Here is a 14,313-nt window from a genome sequence, read left to right as displayed (position 1 = left end):
TTGGGTTTTTTTTGCAAATGAAAGCATCCCCAGTACAAACAAGACTTCAAAGCCAAGCAGCCCCTTACGTGCTACTCAAAGGTGAGCAACCAATTTCAAAGCCCTTTGGAGAGCTCAAAGGCTACCACTGTTGGGCACAGGAGACATAGCTAACACTTCAGTACTGGCACTTCAAACAACCATTGCCCTGTGCAGAGCCTGCTTGTGGATAGGGAAGGGTTTTTAAACAAGCAGCACTGTTCTTCACAGTGCCTACTTGGTAGAAAACCAGGAGCTTTACAGGTCTGTATCCTTGAATCCATTGACACTACCATAAAGTTGCTTGCTCCTTCTCTCAGAAAGTCCATTTGCCTGCTTTCAAGCCATTTGTTAATGTTGTGACTCTCTACTACTACACAGCCTCCAATAACCTATTGTCTTCCAGAGAAAGGAGTCTCTCTGGATCCATGATGGGGGAAATTTCAGTCTAACTACACAGTTTTGTTTGGGAGATGCAGAAATTCAAGAACCATCACTGTAAGGAAGGAATGCCATTGTTCAAACTGCACCAGGTGAGAAATCTCTTAGTAGTTATTAAATCACATGAGCCTGCTTGACCAACTATGAATTTTAATACTGTATTTGGGAAAACAAGCAGGACTGCCTTTTATTGCTATTGACTTGGAAACACTGAACACACCAGCAGTCCATAAACTTTTCTATAGTACTATTTTCAATCAAAGTTTCCCCACAGTAACTAACAACAGTGCTGGTCTCCTGGGACACAAGCAAAATTACAAGGCTTACTGGGGTTTCCACAGCTCTAATTCATATGGTGCTTAATCTGCTTGGGCCTGTCGGAAAGTCATCATCACCAGAGCTACCGAAATCATTAGTGACAATGGAACTAAGTCAACATTTACAACAGCACATTCTGGGGACTTTTAAGCAAATAATCCTAAATGAACACACAGTCCTCACATGGGAGATATAAGAAACATTGCTGGTAAGCTGCAAGAGGCTGGACTTTGTGGCTAAGGCTAAGATATAGCCTCAGAGGATCAGGATTTAATTTCTAGGCCTGCCCCAGACTTCCTGTGGGAGTTTGGAGCCATGTCTGTATAGGAAAAGTATGTCCCATTCCACACACACACCTTTTATTTAAGACTGAAGCTTCTCTAGTTTGAGTCTAATTTATCCTTGTCTGTCCAATGCTCACCAAACCCAGGCACAGATGGGATGCTCCTGCAGTCTATGGTCATATGAACACTGGCAGCAACTCGCCTTTGCACCAGTATTTTTGAAGACAGATCCCAGGGCACAGCTCCATTGCTGGTTACAACAACTGCAGAGCTCAGCTGTATTTTCCTTGCACAACATGCAGACACGCTCAGGGCAAGGCTAAGTGGCACTGTGGTGAAAGGAAACAGCGGGAGGTTTTTCTCAATTGCAGTAGCCACCCTTGGATGGGTACAGCCTCAGCAGAGCCTGTGGGGTTTCAGGCACAGTGACCAGCCCACATCTGGAGCTGGAAACCAGAGCAGAGAGCACACCACAACCCATCTCCCATGTTCCCTGCATCTACAGAAGCCCTCAGAAATTTCCAGCTCAGTGGAGGCAGGTACATCAGATACAAACAGAAGGCTGAAGTGACTGAAACTGGGCTTAGTGCTAGTTAATTATTCAGACCTTAGCTGGGATCACTCAGCACTAATATCAGGGCTCCATTCTGGAAAGCACTGTTTGAGCACCATGTAAGTGCCACTCCCTGCCTCAAACAAGACAAGAGACCTTTACAAAAGTCAAAGGCTAGCTAGTACATGGTGTCTGCTTTCACTTTCACAGAGAAAACTGTACCAAGGCTAATCAAGCAACTTCTCCTTCAGACCTGATCAACAGGAAGCAAAATATCTACTCAAATTTCCCAAGCAAACAAAATGCTGACCACCACTTTCTTAGCTTGAAGAGGAGGTGATGCCCTGCAATTGCTTTCCACTAGACACAGGGGAGAGTGAAATAACACAGAAGTCATTTTACAGGCACTTGCAGACCCCTGATGTTACAAAAGCACATAGTGGTCCAACTTGGCCTGACTCCCAAACATCACTCAACTGTTCTGCCCTCCTGGAACAAATGAGGCGATGCACTACAGCATGGACAGGAAAACAGGTGGTACAGTTTGGAGGAGGTCTCTTTCCACTGTGTCAATGGACGTCTTTCTCCACCAGCTCTCCCTGCACCATAGTGAACAACAGCTCTGACCAGCAAGCAGCAAATGCAACAGCTCTGACCAGCCCTGACCTCTGTCATCTTACTATCCCAGATAGTAAAGGCTCCAATACATGCTTCACAGCCCACTGCATAACAGCCCACAAGCAAAAGGGGGTCATCAGTCTGTATGTGTTCACCTTATCCGGCACAGCAGGGACACAGTAAAACCCGCTTACGAGTCTCTCCAGCCAGGCTAGCTAAAGTCCCACGTGCCTTCTCAGAATACCCAGCTCATCTGAAGGAGGTGAAGAACAATGTGCAATGCAAGACCACAGCAGCTGTAAAACACCATTGAGGTAATCAGCATTCAACTACCCAAGGGAAGCAAGAATCATTTGAACCCACTAGGTAGATGACCTGGTTTGTGTTATTTATGCCGATTATACCCCAGCTGTTGGTACATCATTCCCCTATCCTGCTGTGGACTGGTCTTCCTGCAGTCTTCCACAGTACAGTGTATTATTTAGGGGTGGACAGAAAAGAGGATCTTTCCAGCAATCTTGTCTCAAGATTAGCAAGAAGGATCACAGTGGTTCATGGACAGAGTTGCAAGCTACAAAAACATGTAAAATTGTTATATACTTTTATATCCACCATACTTCAAGAAACAAAAGCAATGGGTGATGCAGTCCACCAGCAGAAACACTTTGGCTTTGATATGCCCTGTGGCTGTAAGTCACATTTAACACTCATGTTTGTTAGGAGAGCTAGCCAGATTATCCTGTAATTTCAGGGCAAGGTATAACGTTCATAGAGTGAAGAATGGAACAGGGAAAACCTATACCAATGTGTGAAATTGTTAACATAGGGTCATCTTCAGCACCATGTATTTGAAGATGGAATAGAGGGGACCACAGCAGCCTGGGAGGGAAGGATTTAGCCCCTGCGCTATGACACTCTCATCTATTCCACTGACTATCTGCAGATACAGCCATGCCACTGAAACGCAGGTCTGGCTATGGAGAAGCTAACCAACCTTTGTTTCTCCTTTAAAGAACACTGTTATAAGCCTGACCAGAGACAGACATGAAATCCTTTCTATCTCTGGGCAGCAGCCTCTAAGCTGTTAAAGCAATTGAGTGTGTTTAGACTGAGCAGTGCAGAGATCCCTAGCTATCAACCAGGGCCACATAACATTCACAGATGCTGAAGCAGAACAGGCACAGCAGCAGAAGACCAGACAATGGTTAGATGCGTCCTCTCAGCTGTGCCACTGGCTGCACTGGGCCCAGACCTGGTGGGCTGAGCAGTGCTCAGACTCTAGTGGAGTGGAGAAGGAAAATAGGGCAATACTGTGCTGAACAGCTCCTCAAAAGCACCATCATTATGTAAAAGACCCTTCCAAATCCTGCCAAACCAAAAGCTTATGACAGCATCAGACAGGCTGCTCTCTACTTCACCCACACAGTCAGGATGCTCAGCCCCACATCTAGCTCCCTAAGAAGTGCTGCCTACAAGAAACCCAGCAGGCTTCGCTGCTGAAGGACCAAGTTGTTCCCAAAGACTTACCAAGAATCCCACTCTGCAACAAGCCTCAGCTGTGCCTTAAAAGATTTAATAAGAGGTGATGATTTCTTAAGCATTTATATCAGTGAATCAAACTTATGTGTTTTTTGATTCTCTTTCAGTTCAGGTTCAGCAACTCTCAGCTGATCCAGTTAAGACCAGTAGCAGACTAAACTGATTCATTTTGGAAGCTACAGTATTTTCAAACAAAAAAGACTGTGTACTGAAGGCAGGAAGCTACAGCCAGGCCAGAAACATTACTCCACTTTCCTCTGTCCACGGCAGCTTGTGGTCTCAGCCCAGCCCTGCAACTATTCAGGGGATTAAGAAGCTGGAGAACTGTGCTGGGAATGCAAGGGGCATGACAAGGCACAGAGGGACTCAAGCTCACACGGATCTGTTTCCCTCTTAAATCTGTGCCTGTCCACTTGCAGGACACAAAGCTATGTGTATGGGTTCCAGCTGCCCTAACCAAGGAGCTACTATTAGGCTGATGGGAGCCAGGAGGCGGGCAGTAAGAACAGACCATGCCTCACCAAAGGAGGACAGGAAACCCTGCCTCACCAGGAACATCTTAGGTGTCATTTTCAGAATGAAAGCTCTCAGAAAGGTTTTGCAGAGCCAGCCAATCCAACCCAGCATGATGGAGTGGAAACAGGGGCTCCAGCTGCACATATTCGCATGACACTTGGTGAGGGGAGACCATGACACAACAATCCAAGTGCTGAATGACTTCCCACTGGGGAATGTTAGGTTTTAGTCAAAGAACTCTTTTAAACTGGCAACTTGAAATATTTCTAGCTTAGAAAAAGAACAGGAGAGATCAAAGAAACAAGAAACAAGCAGCAAATTCCAAATGTGTTTTTTTTTTGACTCACTGGTTTACTGTTTTAGGGAAAAGCCTGTAGCAGGTTTTGCAGCAATTTGTTTCTACACTGACATTCATAATCTGCTTTGACTGAGGATACCCACACAAACATATCCTAAAATAGGCACAGCTACATCAGTTTTAAAGATGCTTATATTTACAAGAGTAGAGCTTAACAGTGTGAACAGCAAGAACTATACCTGCTCAGGTACATTACTTCTGTGAGCAGAGAAAGATTTATGTAGTCAAGTTGCAGGGTTCTGGAACAACCAGTACATTTTAGCAATAGAAGATGGCTCAACATTTCAAGATCAAGATCTGGAGAAGACAGGAAAAGTGGATTCAAGCCATCAACATCAGAAGACAAAGGAAAAAAAGAAGTCTAAACACAGAGCTCATCAGGCAGAAGCAAAACTCAGGATTCTCACAAAACAGAAGTTGTTTTCAAAAAGCAGCAACAAACCCAAACACAACATCCAGTTTGTCAACAAGATTTAAAGAGCTCCTGTTCCTTCCCCTTATTTTATTTATTTTTTTTTTAAATACCCATAATTACGTATTGGTTCCTTAGTTTTACTCCTGTGGAGATCTTCTGCAGCTGCACAGAAAAACCATGCATTAATTATAAGCAAAAAATAAGTCCTAATAAAAGCACCAAAACAAGTTCTCTCTTGTATAGCTTCCAAGTAACACAGTACATGTCCTGCACAGCCGTCATGCAAAGTATCTCCGCTTACCCACACTCCCCCTTGCAGAGCAATGCACAAACAGGTCTCTGCAGAGCCAGCGTCCCACAGCCTGCCTACGACCAGCCCAGCATTACACAGCTGCTTCACTGAAAGAAGCCAATTTTCAGTGTCACAAACTGCCCAAGGGGTCTGTCCCTGACCACTGAGCCTGACACGCCTCACGCCAACAAAGAGCTGCTTAAGAAAGAACAGGGACACAAGGGACACTTTCCACCGCAAGGGAAAATTACAGCTCATGGAAGTCAAGGTATTGCTACTGAGGGTGCTTGTGCATCTTAAATTGAGCAGCCCACTGCAATAAAAGCTTGAGGGACTCAGAGGAAACACAGGGCTTCACCTGTATCTGCACATACAAAGCGCACTATAACCTTTCAGGTGTTAATCTAGGGCAGCAGTCCTCCTCCATCCTATGTAATCAAGCAGCAATCAGCTGAGATGACCAGCCATAGCTACCAGCTTCACAGGCCCTTCTGTATTTCCATGTGACTACAGTCACATACATCTTTTGAAGCAGCCATTTCTCAAAAAGTCCAAGAGACAAAGATGCCTGAGGGTTTCTCCCTGCAGGTCAGCAAAGATCCTTAAGGAGCAATGTGTATGATGCTCGATTTCAGTCCCAAGCGATCTACACTTACACCTGATATCACACAGAGAGGATCTGAATCCTGCTGGTTTAGAAAGGTAGAGCTGCTTCTCACCTTGGAAGGTAGAAGAGCACACACACAGCAGAGGGGATATCTCTTCATATATCCAACATATGTTGGATCTTTAGTAAGGGGCCCACTCCCTCTTGTCTTGCACATTCCAGCTGTCCCACTGACAGCAGGCCATAACTCACGTGAGGAAAACTCAGAGCAGATCCCTTTAGGAAACCAACACCAGCACCTACCACATCAAATGACAAACTGAGTTGATGATGAGGACATAACAAATTGCTTCTGCAAGCAAACTCCATAGCAGTCCCTTTGCATCTCACTGATTAACTGCTCTTAATCCAGCCCTCAAACCCTAATTTGATGGTGTGGAATGAATCCGTGATGTCCCCAGGGGATCAGACAGCCCTAGTTGCACACTGGGAGAGACGGCATAGGGGGTACAACAGATCTCTTCCAAAAAGGCATGTGCAAGGAAAACAAAACCAAACAGGTACCAGAGAATACCCTGGGTACACAGCAGCAGGTCACAGCCCTGAAAAGGAGTACATGGTGGTATGGGTGGATTTTGGCTCTTTTGGCAGAGGTTTCTGCAGAGTACAGATCAAACTGCTCTTCAGCAACAGCTACAAAGCACCTTTCACTGGCAGGCCACAGGCTGCATTAAATGCAGTGCATGCATGCACATGAACACGCTGAGGTCATGCACAAACACCAAGGACTCTCCTCTAGACAGCTCTGAGGAAGCCAAGCAGGTTTTTCTCTTTTTTGGCAAGAGAATACTGTGCTCCTTGGCATGGGATAGCCATCTCAGGGAAACTGACCTGAACCAGAACAGGATTTCATGCTGGAGACAGGACACTTAGGTAAGGTACCATTTACTTCCCTGAAGTTTTACACACGCTCTTCACTCCAAGAGGTAAATTTTGAAGCACTATTATTTTGAGACAAATGAGTGCACTTTGCAGTCACAGATTACAAGCATTTCTTATTTATTAGTGAGCCTTTACAAGGGGGGAGGGATTAACCTTTCTATTTATGGAGAGAGCAAGCTACGCAAGGCCAAGTGATTTGCACAGGGTTACAAGTGAATCAGTGAAGGGACAGAGCGAGGTGCCCTGACTCAGGAGCACCTACCGTCAGCACAAGGCAATGCCACCCAGCTCCTGTTCTCCCCACAACCCGGATTAAGTCATCCTCCTCATGACACCAGTCAATTCCTAGTGAGTGACTGTCAGGAATGCTCCACAACACGAGGAAGAATGATGGATTTTTCAGGCAGAAGCATTACACCACAGACACCTCCAAGGGAAGGGAGTCTGAGGCACACAGAGGAGGAACATGGAGAAAAGCACATCCAGACCTATGGAATGCAGACCCCATCTGAACAGTCACCTCCAAGATACCTCTCTCAGACCATCCCATTCTTCCCTACATATTCAGAGAAAACTCCTTTGTGAGGATGAGAGCAATTGCTTACAAACAGGAATTTGTGTATCACCAGCTGCCAGTAATGCAGGTTTGCAGTTGGAAACATGGAGGAAGAGGCAGTATTATATTTCTCCTGTCAGTTATCTGTAACAACTCCACACACCACAGTGTGGAAAATCCCAAAAGCTTCCTGATACAGAATGGGTAGATAACCATACAAGCAAAAGAAATGCTTCAGCAGAAGAACCAGGGCTTCAGCAAGGATATGCAGCACAGTAAGGATCCCAACTAAGAGCCAGACTACAGTCACATATCAGTTGCTCTGCATTACTCTATAGTTACATCAGGTCTCTCAAAGCCATACTGTTAGCACAGATAGGACCTTAAGCAACACAGCACTCACCTTGCTGCCTATGTCTTCACGCTTGTTCCCAGGCTTGCTCCTCCTCAGCTTAATGGAAGGGGAGCGAAGCAGATTTTTGATCCGACTTGTTATTGTAGACCCTTCGACCGACATCATCTCCAGGTGCCAGAGGGTGTTCACCCCCCACACACACGAGCGCAGGGCCAAGGCAGAAATCCCGATGTGCTCAGTCTTGCTTACACCCGTTCACATAGCTCTCAGCGATTCTGCTTGGGAACTCCACTCCTGTTACACTGCAGAGCTATTCACAGAGGCTGGCAGACTTCTCTCTTGCAGATTCCAGAGGATCAAATCGGCAGTAATCTAAACTGAAAGATGCACCCATGGGTCAGTACAACACTCACAACAAATTCTACCCTCATTCTTTGCGAGAAATGCCAAATTCAAGAGTTTATGGTAAGGATGGGTGCAGCATTGCTTATTCAGAGGCTTCCACGAGAATTATTATTATCCTTTTAGTACATACTGGCACATCTAAACTAATCGCCAGACCAAAAAAAATGGGTTTTACACTTCAGAATCATTTTATGACAAAGATAAAAATCCTCACAGCTGCAGCCCACTAACGGAGTCCATCCAGCCCCTTGCTTTTGCTCCATACACATCCATTCTACCTCAGGCTTCAGTCAGGAAATCACAGAGCTGTGCTTCATTATTAAATACGAAACCGCAGAAGCACACCGAGAATAAACATGAGGGAGTTTTTAACTCTCACAAATTTAGCTCTGCTTTAAGTACACACACACACATATATATATCTAGTGGGTGATATCTGACAATAAAGGCATATAAGACTTCACATCCCCGCATCCCTCGTAAAGAGAGTGAAGGAGGAACTGTGACTGCTGCCAACGGTTACAAACCCTTCACCTCTCCCGAAGCCCCGGCGCTTGCCGGGGGGAAAGAGGGATCTGGTCAAAGCCTGCAGCAAATATATCCTCCGGCTTCCGCGCAAAATGGGGGCGGGGGAAAGAGAGTGAGAAAGAGGGAAGGGGAAAGAGAGAAACGTCCGACTCAGCACAACCGCAGCCCCCTCCCCGCGGCGGCACTGCGGGCTGAGGGGCCGCGCCTCCTCCGGCCGCCCCGGCTCCTCTACCCGCCGCTCCCACCTCTCCTACCTGGCGCTCAGCAGCGGCTCTGCCGGCAGGGCCACCACCGCGGTGCCCCGCCGCGCCTGCCCATGCAGCCGGCCTCCCCCGAGGAGGGGCTGCGGCGCGGGCCGCCCCTGCGGGCGGGGCGGGGGCCGTTCCCTCCGCGGGAGGCGGCGAGGGGGCGGCTCCGCACGCGTCTGTCGGGCGGACGCGGGGGGCCGAGGCCGCCCGCCGAGCCCCGCAACCCCGCGGCGAGCGCCGCCCAACCGCTCCCCCCCCGGCCCCAGCGCCGCACGCAGCCCCGCCACGGCCGATCGGACACGCTACGGCGGCCCGCGCGGGTCAAACCGCGGCGCGGGGCGGGAGGCGGGATCCGCGGGAGCCGTTAGCGCACTTAGGGTGGGGGCTGGCGCAGGGCGAGCTCTGGCGCTCTGTAGTGTCGGGGAGCTGGAAGCGCGTCTGGGGCGGGGAGGGAGCCGCTCTGCCGTGCCCACCGCCCCTCAGGCTGCCTCCCGCCGCCACCGTGCCCCGGGAGGGGCTGCTCTCACTGGGGGTCGCATTCACCTTCTGCCCCTCACACCCGGCGGCCATTTGTGGCGTGGCACCGCGGGAAGCCTGTGCTGACAGGAGCCCTCGGGAAGGACAGGCTGTCCCTCCCGCTGTGGGGCTGCACGGCCCTGCCACTGAAGTGCGAGGGGGACAGGGTGTCGTTGCTGTAGCACCCGCAGGGTCTGCGGGCCTTCGTGGTGTGACAGTGCTGAGGGTGCTTCTGGGAGGACTGGAGTTCTAAGTGTCACTATGGAGGTGAGAAAGTTGAGTGCCTTACCACAGGGTAGCCTGGCTTGGATGATGCACATCTTGAAACAGCACAGATACGGTGTTTGGATCCTTTGCTGGGGCTGCAGTGATCACAGAGCTGGCTGGTGCAGAGGCTGCTGGCAAAGCCAAGATCATAGCACCTGGGATGGGCGTTACCAGATGACTCCACAGCCCCAAAATGGCATGGTAGGACCCCACCTATGATCACAGAACCAGATAGGTTGGAAGAGACCTTGAAGATCATCAGGTCCAGTTTTTACCCCCAACACTGCCAAGACCACCACTAACCCATGTCACTGAGGGCCTCATCTACATGGGTTTTGAACACTTCCAGGGAAGGTTATTCCACCACTGCCCTGGGCAGCCTGTTCCAATGCCTGATTACCCTTTCAGTGAATAAAGTTTTCCTAATATCCAATCTAAACCTCCCCTGGTGCAGCTTGAGGCCATTTCCTCTTGTCCTATGACTTCTTGCCTGGGGAAGAGACTAACTCCTACCTCACTCCATCCTTTCAGGTAGTTCTAGAGAGCAAGAAGGTCCCCCCTGAGCCTTCTCCAGACTAAACAACCCCAGTTCCCTCAGCTGCTCCTCGTAACACTTGAAGAGCTCCTTCTCCCCTCAGCTCCACAAAGTTCTCACTAGGAATCTGGCAGCCCAGTGTCACATTAAGACGTGGGGATGGAGCCCACGGAGTTGGAAATTTGGATGCTTGTGTGCTGGCTCACAGCAGGTGGGAACCTAGAAGCAAACACGCATGAAGCCAGCAAGAAGGTTTTGTCCTGGAGCTGCCTGGTAGCTGGTTCAGAAGCCACTGAGCTTCCCAAATGGGGAAGGAGAGCTGCCCTACTGTACCTTCTAACCACATGAGAGGAGTGGGGAGTCAGATTTCACAGGCCACCAGCTCTGAATTGCTATCGAAGGGCAAACATTTAGGACGTAGTGCTGTAAGAGTTCAAAGCGACTGTACGTGTCCACAACAAAACCCTAGAGGGGAGAAAGGAAACCAGCATTTCTTAGGGTGGAAAAGTCCTGCTAGCACCTTCTTCCTTAACAAATCCTGTCTTTTATTGCAGTCTGCCCTTTGAGTATCTTTCTGGCTCCCTGTTACCTGTTGTGGGTGCCCTCTTCCCTTTCCTATCTCTGGTGACTGCCCCATCTTCAGTGGCTAATTGAAACCCAGAGTATTCACAGCAATTTGAGGTGATACTTCCCAAAATACAGCCCATGAAAATTTGCTGATGCTCAGGCACAAACAATTCACAGGAGCTGTGGTCTTCCCCTTATCAGTGCCCATTGTGGCCAGCACATTGCCACCATCAACGTCTTGTGATTACGTGAACCTGCTCTGCCTGAATTTCAGGAAAAGGCTGTTTGCATTCCAAGTGGGATTCTGAGCAGGCACAAGGACTTGCAGGGCTATGATCTTTAGGCTTGACTGGTCAGAAACCTGCATTATATTGATGAAAACACCCAGAGGCATAACATAGGATATCAGTCTAATCTCTAGCAGCTCCAGTTATGTGATTTAACCTGCAGGAACTTAATTTAAAATGTCGATTTCTAACCTTTATTAGGCTTTAGTTTTGATGCACAGGTGGCATTGAGAAATCCATGCTTGGTGCTGTCAGAAAGTCACAAGGTTCCAGAGCCAGGGCTTTCCAAAAGGTGCCAACTTTTGTGAGATTTGCAATGAAATTTCGAGAGTTGGTAATGTTGCAATTACTTTTAAAATAACTGAAGTCTATAGGAGCTAGGAATATAAGTATGGAGTCATAGAATCGTTTAGGGATCTTAGCTTTCAGCCACAGACGTGGCCTAAAACCCAAAAGGTATCACATAAGAAAAGGATTCTTCTAGTAAATGTGAATGTTGTCCATTCCTACCAATCCAATTGTCCTATTGCTGAATAACAGTGCCCTGTTGCTACGGGTGAGGAGAAATTCATGAAGGAAACCAGAGCTGCTGCTGCAAAAATAAAACCCCCCTTCTATGAAGATTTACAGTTGTGCTTAGTTTTATCCAGGCTATCAATTCTAGTGAGTGGAACTACTCACACTGGACATGGAGTTACAAACAGGCACCAGCCTCTACAGAACTGGGACCTGGCATTGCACAGGGGAGAAAAAAACAACCCATAGTTGATGGTTCTTAAGTTTCTGCTGTTCAACAGTAAAACATCAGAGTCATCACATTTGGGAGAAACATGCATACATTTGAGAAAGAACTGAGGGATGTCTTTGAAAACAAGGCACAGCTGAGATGTGTGCTTGGGAGACGCTGTTTAAATCAGCTAGCATTGTTCCTCCTTTGTTGAAAGCTGAGCACAGCATAATGTGATTTGTGATTATAATTCTTTGTGTCTGTGAAGTGACTGAAGAGACAGGCTAACTCTGCAACATCAGTGGACTTCTAAAGTCAGTGAAAAGGCACTAGGACAAGGAAGGGATGTTTCTGATTTTCCAGCTGAAGCATACTACCTTACTAGTTATCTTTTAAGCAGGATAAAATGTCACAGACTTTCAGCAGTTCGTACTGATAAAGCGTATGAGGATTTTGCCTCATGTTCTTCAATGTGTGAAGCAAAGAGAAGGTCTTTGCCAGTGATTTTTAAAGAAACTTTTCCTATGATTTTATTAATACAAACACTTGCCCTTCTTTTTAATTTGATCCTATTAATACAGAAGAAAAACAAGCAGGAATCACCAGCTTCCTCTAGGTAGTGCAGGACAAATCTTACCACACACCTATTTCATCATTAGGAGGGCCCCATTTTCCAATTGTAATATCCAACAAGGAAAGGTTAGTGCAAAGCCCTTGCACTGACTCTACACCTGTTAGCATTTTAGAGCTTTAGCTTGAGTGAAACGGGAGTAAATGATGCTAACCTGCACGGCTCTCTTTTCCCAGTCCTATCCCCCAGTAAATACTGAATAACTTGAAATTAAGAGAAATAAACTTCTACTTTTCATCCAGCGGCATGTCTAGAAGCAACTGGCAAACCCGCTGCTCCATGACATGCTTCCTGGTGTTGCTTTTGCTCATGGTATCCAAAATAAGCTCTCCCACAGCAGCAGTGAAGCAGGTAATCCACTGGGCTGTCATTTGCTGCTTCTTCTGTCACAGTGCATTAAAGTTACCCATGTGTGGCTTGTAATGGTGTGTGTGCTTCTCCCTGTGCTCACCCACCCCACTGATTACTGCTGTTCCCACTATTGTGCACCTTTTAGTACATTGCCTTTACTTCAGGACAAGGCTTGTCCTTTACACTATGTTCCTGTAGGGCCCATCTCCACAGGGCAGCAGCTTAACTGAGATCAGTTAATGATAACTGAAAGGCAATAGGATTTTCAGCTTCTCTCTAGAGGTCACAAATTCTTCCTCACCAGAAAGGAAAACGTACCATGAATAAATTATGTATTTCTTCTTTGGCATTTGTGGCATTTGGTCTTGAATGATGTGTTCTTAAAGTAGTCTGCTGAGGGAGAGCATAAATAATGAGAGACAACAGATGCCTCCATCAATTAAATGCTGCATTTTTAAGTGTTAGGTAATGAAGTATCTGAAAATGTTTTCTCTGTTGCAAAAATTCTCTGTCCTTTTCTAAGAAGTAGCATCTTGCAAATAATTCCATAATTGTCCTGTAGGGCTCCATGCCAAAGGAACATTTTAGAAGTAATTTTAAACAAAATCCTTTCCCTACTCAAAAATATCATGATAAAAAAGAGCGTGTAAAAGAAGACACAAAGCAGTGGAGCAGAAGTGCCACACAAGCCCTCTCCGTATGATATTAATACCTTTCCTTGAACTTGTTTTCCTTATACACAGAGCTCTTCTCATCACCTGTGGGAAGGAGTGTGAGCTGACCCTCCAGCCAGCCATGGTCCCATCACCAGAGCCACTGAGCACTACGCAAGCACTGACAAGGGCAGCAAGGTGCTCTGTGCCTCAGAAACCCCAACCCACATTGCAGCCATGACCCAGGATAGTTGCTTGATGAGCTTGCTTTTACCATTTCTTCATTGATTTCTTAGTCAGAGAAACAGTTGTGGGAAAGGATTTCATTTTTCAGACACTAACATGCTGGAGATGACTTGTTCTCCTAGTGATAGAGTGAGTTCCAAGCTGGAAGTTGTGGCAGCCAGCATGAGCAATTGAGGCCAGCTCAGAGACCAGGTGAGTTAGTCAGGGATCAGCGTGACGCTCATGCAGATTCATAGCTTCCAGACAGCTTAGAGCATGGGTTGAACTTGCTCATGTGTGTCTGCAGAAATCGTGGGGATAGACATTCTGCTCCACACCCTCATTTTCCTGAGCAGCTTTCAGGCCAAGCGACGAGCAGAGAACACACTTTTCCCACACACTTTGGAACCTTGTGGAAGAAGAGTATTCAGTCTACTTCTGTAAGAGCTGTCTACCCTCCTGCCTCCAAAGGACTGTGGCACTGCTTTCCAGTTAGGCTAACTGCCATCATTTTAGCCTCACAGGGTGTTGATTCAGCAGGGTCATGATGCCTTTTTCCAC

The 14,313-nt window shown here is 47.2% G+C and overlaps 1 protein-coding gene across 5 annotated transcripts in view; it reads right to left on the bottom strand.

The window, feature by feature from the left end:
* Positions 1-9,154, bottom strand: part of MAPKBP1 (mitogen-activated protein kinase binding protein 1) — a 96,122-nt gene extending 86,968 nt beyond the window's left edge. For 3 of the 5 annotated variants that reach the window (XM_061343798.1, XM_061343800.1, XM_061343802.1), the window contains exons 1-2: positions 9,000-9,154; positions 7,861-8,189 (exon numbers count right to left, since the gene is read on the bottom strand). In XM_061343798.1, the coding sequence (XP_061199782.1) occupies positions 7,861-7,977 (117 nt within the window). In that variant the 5' untranslated portion in view covers positions 7,978-8,189; positions 9,000-9,154. The remainder of the gene's footprint in view (positions 1-7,860; positions 8,190-8,999) is intronic. The other 2 variants (XM_061343801.1, XM_061343799.1) reach the window with 2 other exon arrangements.
* Positions 9,155-14,313: the final 5,159 nt, after the last annotated feature.

This window comes from Neopsephotus bourkii, unplaced genomic scaffold (genome assembly GCF_033783945.1).
Source record: "Neopsephotus bourkii isolate Nb327-2 ecotype Australia unplaced genomic scaffold, CSIRO-AGI_Nbou_v1 NB_1825, whole genome shotgun sequence".
NCBI classification, from domain to species: domain Eukaryota; kingdom Metazoa; phylum Chordata; class Aves; order Psittaciformes; family Psittacidae; genus Neopsephotus; species Neopsephotus bourkii.
Note: the sequence above shows the minus strand (reverse complement) of the source record. Positions and strands in the feature narration are given on the sequence as shown.